At 38.7% G+C, this 12395-nt stretch overlaps 1 protein-coding gene across 2 annotated transcripts in view; it reads left to right on the top strand.

Annotated features, from left to right (window-relative positions):
- Shmt (serine hydroxymethyl transferase) overlaps positions 1-12395 on the top strand; it is a 131813-nt gene that overhangs the window by 27499 nt on the left and 91919 nt on the right. For both annotated transcript variants that reach the window (XM_067150094.2, XM_067150093.2), the window contains exon 2: positions 408-617. In XM_067150094.2, coding sequence (XP_067006195.1) covers positions 418-617 — 200 coding nt within the window. In that variant the 5' untranslated portion in view covers positions 408-417. The remainder of the gene's footprint in view (positions 1-407; positions 618-12395) is intronic.

Here is a 12395-nt window from a genome sequence, read left to right as displayed (position 1 = left end):
CGAACTAGGACGTGACTACAGTAGCCCACAAACATGAACCATTTATTTGAAAAGAAAAAAGAAAAAAATGTAAAGTGTCTGTTAGGAGTGGTTTAATTGAAGTTTCTAGTGGCTATAATGTCTGGAATAAATGGTGTCCATATAGAGGGATAAATTACTCGTACACAACATAGGATTTAATGATGGACCTATAAAATTGTCCTCTAAGGAGAGGTGTCATCCATTAAGGCAGGTTTTACTGTACGTGGTTTACTAACTGGTAGTCCCTGGAGGGCAGTATAATTCAGTTTTTCTATTTTTCATCTTTAAACAAGTTGAGATATGTGATTTTCAACTTTTAGTCCAGTTACCTCAATTTCCAGAAAAATCTTGCTTTCATTTGTCTGTGTTGCACTTTCATTTTCTAGCCAATAAAGGATGAGTGGAGACAGCTTTTCTTTGAATCAGAACCTTTGGGATGCAGATCCAGAACTCTATGATCTGATCCAGAAGGAGAAAAGACGTCAACATACTGGGCTTGAAATGATTGCATCGGAGAACTTCACTTCTCTTCCAGTGCTTCAGTGCTTAAGTTCTTGCCTTCACAACAAGTATTCAGAAGGTCTTCCTGGACAACGGTATGTATTTACAGCCAGTAAATATGTTAATAGAATGGGATGTCCTGTAATGCTTACTGGCTTCTTTGTATAGAAGAAGATAATAACATTAGTTTTAAATTACTGATAGAAATGTCAAAATTGTTCACACACATCCTCCCTAGAATTTGTATTCGGTTAAGCGGATGTGTGGTAACATCAGGTCAATCCCAATTCTGGTCAGTGGCATGTTAGGGTGACAAAATTGAAGAGCCTTCAATAATACTTCTAATGGCTGTTAAAAATAACTTCACAGCTATATTCTTTCACCCCACCATCTCTAAAAATAATCATCCATTAGAGCAGTGGCTGGTAGTGATAAAGAACTTATGGGGAAAAGAACTTTCAGTATTGAACTAAATATGAAAGCATTCCTTCATACTACACGGATTGAGAACGCTCTCAAAACGATAGTTAATATTACAGAAACAGGTGGTTACCTTAAAAATGAGAAGAAAGAAGAGATACTAAAAGCGGTAAGTGATCTGAGAAACTGCTTTGATATATTAACTAATGTAGTGAAAGACAAGAACAACGAAATGATCGTTTCTGAAAGCGAGGTTATGGAATACCAAAGAGAAGACGTATCAGAGGGAGAAGACAATTTGATTCCGAGACAACTAGCGCCATCTGATGGCCACAACCAAGAACCTGTAAGTAACTCCAACTGGCAGCTACTTCCATCTAGCGGCCACACCCAAGCAGGAGAAGGTAGCTCGACCTCGGAACAAATAGCTTCATCTCCCGGCCACAACCCAGAACCTACAAACAGCAACAACAAGCAACTTCAACCATCTGACGGCGGAATGCAAAGCGAGCATTTACTTGAACGGACAACCCAGCTCATTCAGCAAAAGAAAGCCGTGAACAATGAATCTACAGATCTAGCGGATTTAAAAGAAACCGTAAGATATATGATGGACTTCATAACGAATAAAATAAATATAATTATTGAAGAAAAAGTTACGCAGACCCTGAATAGGAATGCAGTGCTTACTCACAAGGATAATGAAGTACCGGTACTCAGTAACAAAACAGACGGAAGGGATAACAATCATAACTATAGAGGAGAAACAGAATGGACAACTGTAATAAATAAAAGAAACACACAAACCATCAGAGGGACAAGGGTTCAAGAAGATGATCTACAAGCTGCTGACAAAATGGCATGGCTTTACCTAGGTAATCTGAAGGGAAACGCAACAGAAGAGAAGGTTAAGAAGTACCTAGAGAAAAATGGAATTAAAGATAATATCCATTACGAAGAACTTCACACACGAAGTGAAAACAAGGCCTTCAAAATAGGTTTCCCTTTCAAATTCCTTGAAGATGCTGTACGACCGGAATTCTGGCCAAATAGAACAATCGTAAGATGATTTCGTTTTCGGAGAGCAAACCGTGCTGAAGGAGGAGAACTACAATAAACATACACATATGCTCCTATGGAACATTGAAGGCATAAAAAACGCTCTGCCTCTCTTTCCAATAGAGACATTGAGCAACTACAATGCCATTATACTGACAGAAACATTCTTAACACAGGATTTCAACATTCAGGGATATTACGGAATTCATTCATTCGCTCGTCAGACCACAGGAAGACCATCAGGAGGGGTCTCCATTTTTCTCAAACCGAACTTAGGGAAAATAAAACAAATAATAAAAGAAGAAAACACAATTACCGTAAAGACCAGCCTACTATCAATCATTGGCATGTATGTTCAACCACATATGTCAACGGAGGACACAATCGAAAGAATAACAGAGGCCTTGTCACAAACGCAAACAGATGATAGAGTAATCTTCGCAGGCGACCTAAATGCAAGAATAGACAAACCAACTGTCAGAACAGATTTGATTAAAGAGGCTCTGGAAGAAGCCGGCTATGTCCTTGTTAACAGTCCCTACATGAAAACGTACATAGCCTCGAATGGAAGCAGCGCCATAGATTTAGTCTTTTACAGAGGTGCAGACATTAAAATATTCAGTCAAAAAGCATTATGGACTTCAGCCATAGCTCCGATTAGGAAACATATACCAATCTCGACAGTCTTTGAAATTACTCATAAAGATCAATTGCCAATACAACCAAGTAAGAAAATATCCAGGAAATTAGATCCAGAGAAACTAAGACATATCGGTGATGAGATAGATAAAGCAAGGCTATTAGTTCAACGACATGAACTAACTGAAGCAGTGGAAATGTGTACAAGAACCCTTCAATCATGCCAAACTCACACGAAAGTAAGGAGATCACAACCATGGTTCAATAAATACTGTTACAATGAACGGAAAAAGACCCTCCTGGCACTACATCGAGCGAAGAACACATCGAACCAGAGTCACCTGGCCCAATATGCCGAACAAAGAAGGAAATATAAATCACTAATCAAGAAAACAAGAACGGAGTACATTGAGGAAGACTCCAGGAGACGTGCTGCAAACGCCCAAAATGACCCGTTCCTAGTGCTTAGGAAACCAAAAACTTCAGTAACAAATAATATCTCAATGGAGTCATGGGAAAACCATTTCAAAAGCATTCTCAACCTCCAACACCGATCAACAGCTTTTGAATTAACTCCAGTAACAATGACGGGAAATCACATCCCCATAACGAGGCAGGAAATATATAATACAATAACAGCAGCAAAAAATGGAAAGGCCCCCGGCCCAGACAGCATTTGCACAGAACACCTGAAAGACTCTACCTGTCATGCTAGACTACTGGGTAGAACTATTCAACACATGCATGCACACTGGGGAAATTCCAGAGCAATGGAGATTGTCAACAATCAAAATGATATTTAAGAAAGGAGAAATTGACAATCCTGATTCATATCGAGGTATAGCCCTCGAAAATACATCATTCAAAATCTTCATGAAAATCTTAACAATCAGGCTTGCAGAAGAAATAGACTCCCAGATACCAGAAAATCAATTCGGCTTCCGAAAGGGAAGAAGCACACTACATGCTGTAAAATATCTAATAGAACAGGTCCAAGATACATTGAGGCATCCAGGAAAGAAATATTTTGTAGTCTTCGTAGACTATCGTAAGGCTTTTGACCTTGTTGATAGAGCAACACTCATCCGGAAGCTCAATTACCTAATAGGAGCTACACATCCGAAGCAATCATAATCTCGAATATCCTCAAATATAACTATGTCCAAATATCAGACAACATAACCCTATCCAAAAACGTAACCCAAACAAACGGAGTCCTACAAGGTGACCCAATCAGCCCAATTTTATTCAACATCATGACAGCAGACATCACAGAAATAATCACAGATACCTCAGCATTGCTTATACTTTACGCAGATGATATGGCAATAGGCTCAGAAAACATAGAAGAGCTCCAAGAGGTCCTCAATAGGCTCACATCATGGGCAGAAAGAAACGGTTTACAAATAAACCACAACAAAACTAAACAAATGACCTTTAGGAAAGGAGGAAAACATGCACCTAAAAATACAATAACCATGCACAACAAACCTCTGGAAGTAGTGCCGAAATTCAAGTACCTTGGAGTCACCCTCCAAACTACTCTAACATCCTACAATATCCACGTCAAAGAAAGAGCAGCCGCAGCAATAAAAGCCATCTACAACATTCAACAACCTCAACAAATATCATTGGGTACAGCAATGCTACTGTTCAGGACAGCCATATCACCAATAGCAACCTATGGGATTAGCATCACCTGGGAAAAACTCACACTCAGCGACCTGATGACAATAGAAAAAGTCAAGGCCCGATATCTCAAGAGAATACTAGGCATTGGGAAGTCAGCCCCTTCAAGGTTAACGTATGTTCTAACCAAGGAGGGCTATTTCATTGACGATATCAAAACACAGTTTTGTCTACCAAACAGCAAGCCCTACGAGAATGCGCGCCAAAATTTAAACGAGAAAAGGAATGCTATTTGGTCCGACTTCTATTCCACGGACGCTATAATGACGGAAGAATGGAAGCAAGCAAATTACGAACTACAGCACGTAATTACACGTTACGCCACTCATGGATTTCACCACAGATTCTGCCAAACCAAAAACTTCCACCAGCCGAACGAAGACTGTATATGTAACCTGTGCAACGATCATTGTGAAAGATACCATGCACAAAACTGCAAAATGAGGACAACCTCAATAAGAATGGCATTAGCATAGTTGACCATCTGTACAAAAACTGTTTTTTGCACATTGTGCGCTTTTCATTTAATAATAATAATTGTAAAATTTGTTTGTAATGCCTTACAGACTTGTTGGACCCATGTTTTCATTTTGTGTTCTACTTCCGACTTGTCTCTCCATCCAGGATTTTAACGGTTCCAGGTAGGATTCGGGGTCTAGGTGGGGCAGAGGTAGAGGTCTATGGAAGTTATAGCCAGTGGGCACTTCTCACTTAGACGGGCAGGAGATGTTTCAACATAGTCCAAATTGTCTTTACTCGTTTACTGCCTGTGTCATTTAGGCCTTAAGGTATAGGGGTTGTAAGAATGGTGGGGTTTCAGGCAGCAGTGTTTCAGACGCCTAATAACGTCCCATTGGTTCGCTCACCATATTCAGATTACTGTATGTCAAGAGGAAGTTGCAAAATCTCAATTTCTTTGAAAAAACTTTACATCAGTGTTATTGTAAAACACGTATGCAATTTCACACTAATCTAATTGTTCAGATGTATTTATTTAAGGACTTATATGAACCTATTTGGAAATGGCATTTGTCAAATATAAGTAAATAGGTATGGTATAATGCAATCCACCACACCCATTCCTGTCATGTTTACTGATATCCAGTATATATATATATATATATATATATATACATACCGAAGAAGAGAGCTTGGACCATCAGTGCATTGGTGGTTTTTAATTGAATTACAATATAGATGCTATATATATTGAGTGATTGTTGAAGTTAACACTATTTATTCAATGAACATTTCCTATTATGTACCATAAAATCTTTCCAGTCTGTCAAACGCACAATTTCAATATAAATAACCGTATAATCCCGAATACCACCCGCACTTTTTCCCCCAAAATATTGGTTCTAAATCTTGGATGCGGGTCGTATTCAAGCCGTCCATTCTCGTAAATATTTACGTTTACATGGAGTATTGAAATAGATTTGAATATGGTTACCGTACTCAGTATACCATACGTAAACGGGCACAGGTCTTATTGTGTTTTAGTTGCAGTCTAGAAACCAAGATCGATATTTTTTCTCATTACGGTTACAGTGGCATGTAAACACGAAATGTAAGGTAATGAAATACGGCGAATCAAAGAATATAGGTAAATATGCAGTAAATATGAAAGCCGCTGCTGCGGGTGCTTGATAGTAATTTGTTTCACAAGTGTTGCTGGCATGCTGGGTGCGCGAATAGCTGATCTCGCGGGATATCGTACTTTGCGAGAGTCGAGACTGTTGGTTACGGAAGTCTACCTCGCTCACATTCAAGTTCCGTATCTGCCCTGTGAAAGTGCTGTCTTGATAGTAAGGAATGGATTCAAAACGGCGTCTGCGGTCATTTACTGTGTGTGAGAAACTTAAAGTTGTAAGCGAAGCTGAAATATACGGAAATCGTGCCATTGGCAGAAAGTAAGATATTGATGAATCGTGTATTCGTGATTGGCGGAAAGTGAAGGATAAACTTCTTAAACGTAACGGTGATCACAGAGCGTTCATCGGGTGAAGTGCAGTGTTTCTGGAAATTGAAGAACAACTTCACAAATTGGTGATAGAAAAACGTGAGTTAGGATATGGTGTGTCTAGTGAAATGTGTCAATTGAAAGCACTAGAGATCTCAAAAGAACTCAAAACACAGGGTTTTACTGCAAGCCGTGGATGGATCCAAAACTTTTATCGGAGAAAGGGTTTTGTGCATTCGGAAACGTACGTTTATTTCACAACGTCTCCCTGGGGCGTATGAAGAAAAATTGTGGTAACGGCCTTTCAGCGTCACATTATTCATTTGAGGAAGCGAAATTCTTATTTGGTGTCGCAAATTAGGAATGCTGACCAGACAACTGTCTATTTTGAAATGCCGCTGAAAATACGGTGGATACAAAGGGTTCTAAAAGTGTAACCATCAGAACAGGTGGTAACGGAAAGCAACGATGCATGGTAATGTTGTGCGTATTAGTGGGTGGAACCAAACTCCCTCCAAATGTGGTTCTGTAAAGGAAAATACTTCCGAAAGGGAACTTGCCGTCCAGTGTTATTGTTACAACACATGAGTTCGGCTGGATGGACAGTGTGTTAGTTGAGGACTGGGTGAAGTGCGTTTAGCAATGTCGCCCGGGAGCTTTGTAACAAAAACAAAACATGCTTGTGATGGACAGTTACCGAGGACATACAACTGACGCTGTAAAAGATATGACGAGGAAAGGAAAAGCCGATCTTGCAATAATTCCCGGAGGACACACTTCTATTCTGCAGCCGTTGGATGTGTGCGTGAACCGGCCTTTCAAAACTGCAATGAAACAGTTGTACACCGAACGGATGTCTGATGGTGATCACGCATTAACACCAACTGGATGAGTGAAGAGGCCTGAAGTCTCCTTTTTTGGCATTTTTTTCATCACTCATTCGCTTTGTGCCCAAACCATCTTAATCGGCTCTTCTCTATTCTATCTTTAATTTTTTCCACTCCAATTTCTTCCCGGATTTTCTCATTCCTTATTTTTTATCTACTCTTCTGTATCGTACTCTTCAAGAATTTCATTTTGGCTGTCTTTATTCGACTCTCGTCCTTTGTCATTGTCCAAGTTTCTGCTCCATAAGTTGTTATGGGTACGTAATACATCTTGTATATAGCTTCCTTTGCTTCCATTGGCACATCTTTGTCCTATATCATGTTTCTTACACTATGATAGAAACAGTTTCCAGCTTGAATCCTCTTACTAATTTCAACATCCAGTCAAGCATTCTCCATTAATTCACTCCCCAGGAATTTGAACGTCTTCACTACTTTCAGGGGCTTGTCTGCAAGTCTAATCTGACCTTTCCCTTCTTTTTCTCCTCTAGTCATAACAAGAGTTTTACTTTTTTCTACACTTATTTTCAGTCCACATTCTTCAATCTTCCCATTCACCACATCCAACAGTTCTTGAACATTCATGTCCTCTTCTCCCCAAATCACAATATCATCTGCAAATAACGTGTTCATTTGTCTTCCTCCATATGCTCCTTTTGCTGTTCTCATGTGTCTTCCATTACTATTGTTATTAAAAATAGTTTTCTGAGAAGATTTTCTGTGAGGCAAAAGAAGCAACTGTGAAGATGCTACAAGAAAAGTAACTTAGTCGTGTTAGTGAGTAATTCCTTCATGAGCAAGAAATTTTATAATTATGTGTTGCGCAGTGGAGGGGTGCACCTGTTGCTCCGACATCATTAGTGTTACTGACGAAACGGCGAGAAATATCTAACAGCATGCTCTTCCCACTCCTAACGGCCCGTCTAAGCGTAGCGGAAGCTCGGGACCAATTCTACCAGCTGTTGATGTTCAGGAACAAAAAATCCTGCTTATATTTAATCGACCTTCGTAACAAGAAAATAAACTATTTTTAACATCACAATCAGAAGAAATAATGACAACCTGTCTTACAAAGTATACAGAAAACCCACTCGGGCATCGCACACTACTGACAAGTCAAATTACTCATACACACAAAATAGCAAGACTGAATACAATGATACATAGAGCTATTTCCATGCCAATGAGCACAACGGATTTCAAGCGAAGAGATACACATCGTTAAACAAATCGTGAAAGGAAACAACCACCCTCCAGGCTCAGTAGATAAACTGTTAAATAAACCTAAGAGAAATCCCCAAAAAACCACCACACATGACAAGAAAAAATGTGTTAAGAAGAACACATACAAAGTAGCTAATATTTTCAAGAAACAAGGTTTAAAAGTAGCCTTTCGAACGAACAACGCATTGCAGAGACACACCAGCAAGTGCAGCCTAAACAGAAAAGACCCCTTCTCAAAGTCAGTCTATGAACTCAAGTGCCAAGAACCTAACTGCAATGCCACATATATAGGTCAAGCAAAACGTAATTTCCGAACAAGATACAAAGTACACAAGAACGTGATCAGATATAATCGGCATTTAGCCTTAGGGGAGCACATACACAACAGTTCTCACCATTTCACAGACATCAACACAGATCTAAAAATTTTACACATTGAAAATAAAAGTAAATCTTTGAATATAAAGGAAACAATCAAAATTTATATCACAAAAAATGCTAACGTATCCAACCTAAATGACTATACACGTTTAAAAAATTCCCCCTCTTCGCTTTACTCGCATAACATCTGGACACCACTTACTCTTTAAATTAGCATTTCTCATAATAACAACGTCTAATAGATACTCTCTATTTCATTTCCGTACTTTATTTACCTAAAATCAGTGGCTTGCATTCGTCCATATTACATGAAAATGAAAACTTACAACATGTGTTCCAGTCATTGACCGGGTCAGGGATGGAATGATTGAATCATATATATATACTATTAGTACGATGGAGTCGCCACTCCCAAAGTGATTTATTAATGACTGATAGATGCTATGAAATGAGAATGGAGAGTGTTGCTGGAATGAAAGATGACAGTGGAAAACCGGAGTACCCAGAGAAATGCCTGTCCCTCTTCCGCTTTGTCCAGCACAAATTTCACATGGAGTGACCAGGATTTGAACCACGATATCCAGCGGTGAGAGACCGACGCACTGCTGTCAGAGCCATGGAGGCTCTCATCCATATTACATAAAAGTACATTGTAACATGAAGAAGGTTAATAACCTTTTCTCCCCTCTCCAGTGATGAAAGAAGGTTCCACAGTGCTCCTCCACTCGCTCTGCCCCTATTCTCGCTCTCCTCTCCACGGTACAGTATACTAGATTATAACATCTAATAAGAAGGATATACAATGCTCCACACGCTCCTCCCATGCTTCCCCTCCCCTCTCTGCAAGCAGTGTGCTATACCCAAAACTTTCCATTTGCCTCTCCGTGACCACGGTCCCGAAATAGTGTTTGGTGACAACGGACGTAGCGTCAGCAGTCGAGATAAGTACAGAAGTTTTTAATTATGTTAATACTTGTAAATTCGTTATTTGTTAATATTTGTTCATATTATCACTTAACTCTCTTCCCTGACAAGTTTGCACAACATAAACAATACTGTACGTATACACGCATGTTTCAAGTTATTTGCTAGGATCTGAGGATATTCTTGTAGAACAGAATATCATTCTTTGTATAATAGTGTGTATTTTTATACAAGTATGTTTATACTGTTATAATTTATATTGAAATTGTTGTGTGTTTGACAGACTGGAAAGTTTTTATGTTACATTTAACTAAGTCGACGCTGGGAAGTATGGCTTCATTCATAACAAAAAAAGAAGGCCAGTCCCAATTAAGCCTTGCACCAAATACAAAAAAGCTGAATGTGCTATTTAATGTTCCATCAAAGGGTAAGTCACACAATTAACTTTTAATACTTCCTACATATTTCATAGACATTCTCTTACACTACATATTTTCTTTTTCATTCTAGATATCCCATATTACACAATCAAATATCAGCAGCTCACAACTGCTGTAGTTAAATTATACCAACTTATTTAAGGGAGGTTCTCTCCTAAGCACAAATGTAATACTCATAAGAAGACAACACTTCAATAGATGGCAGAAACTTCCATACCAGTGTACAGCGTTTCTTTTTGAAGTGGAACAATTTCAGCCCTGTTTTACTGAATGTGACAAAGTCACTAATTTGAATCCATGTTTTATCGCAGACTCTGTTCAAATATAACAGATCCTGTGCATTTTTCTCACCAAGTGGTGACAAGTTTTATTGTGATTATTAGCATTTAGACACAGATCTTTGCATATGATTTTTGATTCAACAATGCTCTGTGTAAACCACTGCAGCTAGTATGTGGAGGTGTGAAAGTGAATCTTGAATGAACTCAGATATGTGTTAGGACATTAACATGTGTTACCACCATAATTTAGAACAATGTGAGATGTTTCATTACAGACAGTGCATACATTGTGTCAAAAATTAGGAGTGCTCTCAAAGAAAGGGAAGATATTGAATTACATATGGCTGATCTGCTTATATTTTGAATCTTCTCTACCAGGATTGTACCAAGGACACTTCAATAATAAGGGTACAGGTAGTAGAAATTGTGAAATGCTTCTGTAATAATCATTTTGCCAATCATACAAAACTTAGGAGTGAAGGAGGGCAATCAATCTTGCCTCGAGAAGTTTGGTGGAATACATTGTCCGACTGCCTTCAGTCTTAAATTAAAAACTGGCCACTAATTGTGAAGATTTGTGAAGAAAATATAGACAAGATTCCATTAAGAGAAAGGTTAGTAGCTTCAAATAAACCAAAGTGCTGAAGACGTTTTAAATGTGTTAACATCAGTAGCACTGGCTCGTGACGTAACCCAAAGAAGTGACCGTACCATTGGACAACTAGTGAAAGTGTGGAAAAAACTAAAGTATGACTTGGAGGAATTACAAGTGTTAAGAAAATCTGGAACTAATGACACCAAAGCTAAGATGTTTGAAAAATGTTATCAAGCATTGGCTGCACCACACTTTCTGGCTTTCATTGTTCACCCATAATTTAAACATCTCAGAATATTTTTTACATCCATCTGAGCATGAATATGCATTTCAGTTTGCCTGCCCAGGAAAAGTATGCAGGAACTTCATATATATAATACTTGTGAAATATCGAGCAAAATCTCAACCTTTTATTTCAATAGTGTTCATCGGTGAAGTGGTGCAAGGTATATCTGCTTTGTGGTGGTGGAAGTCTCAAGAAAATATCATTGGCAAGTTGGTAATAGATAAAGTTATGCAACTCTTGACAGCTAGAGCATCATCTGCTGGTGTAAAACAGCTGTTTTTAACGTATGGTGTTCATTCAGAGTTAAAGAACAGGCTTGGTGTAGATAAAGTTTTTGTATAAGCACTAAAATAAAGAAGCTATAAATGTGTCTGAAGATGAAGAACTAGTTTAGAAACAGGCTTCTTAAGTGCGGCCAGTATCCAGTATTCGGGAGATAGTAGGTTCGAACCCCACCGTCGGCAGCCCTGAAAATGGTTTTCCGTGGTTTCCCATTTTCACACCAGGCAAATGCTGGGGCTGTACCTTAATTAAGGCCACGGCCTCTTCCTTCCCACTCCTAGCCCTTTCCTGTCCCATCGTCGCCGTAAGACCGATCTGTGTCGGTGCGACGTAAAACAACTAGCAAAAAAGAAAAAAGAAACAGGCTTGGCGTAAACAAAGATTCTAGTTTGTGTTTTTATTTAAAAGAACAAGTCATGAGAAAAAAACTGGTTTAAAATGTGTTGTAATATAATACCCCAATTCAAAATATTGTTAAAACACAGAATCTAGATTGATCCTTCATTATTCATCTTAGGTACTTAACAATAAAATATAAGCCTATAGCAATTTGAAAATAATACCAAGTTAGCTGAAACCCATCAACACATGATGGTTAATGGGGGTAAATACTGCATTTACGCGAATAATACACGCACATTTTTTTTTAAATTTGAGGCACGAAATTGGGGTGCGGGTTTTATTTGCGTGAATGTTAGCATTTTTTTTTTTTTCAAAATAAGCCCACCTAATTAGGGTGCGGGGTTTATTCGGTGGCGGGGATTATTCGCGTAAATACGGTATTTATTGAAGGATTTCCTTAT

This window comes from Anabrus simplex, chromosome 6 (genome assembly GCF_040414725.1).
Source record: "Anabrus simplex isolate iqAnaSimp1 chromosome 6, ASM4041472v1, whole genome shotgun sequence".
NCBI classification, from domain to species: Eukaryota; Metazoa; Arthropoda; class Insecta; order Orthoptera; family Tettigoniidae; genus Anabrus; species Anabrus simplex.
The sequence above is the reverse complement of the archived record's forward strand: the minus strand, read 5'-3'. Positions and strand labels throughout refer to the sequence as shown.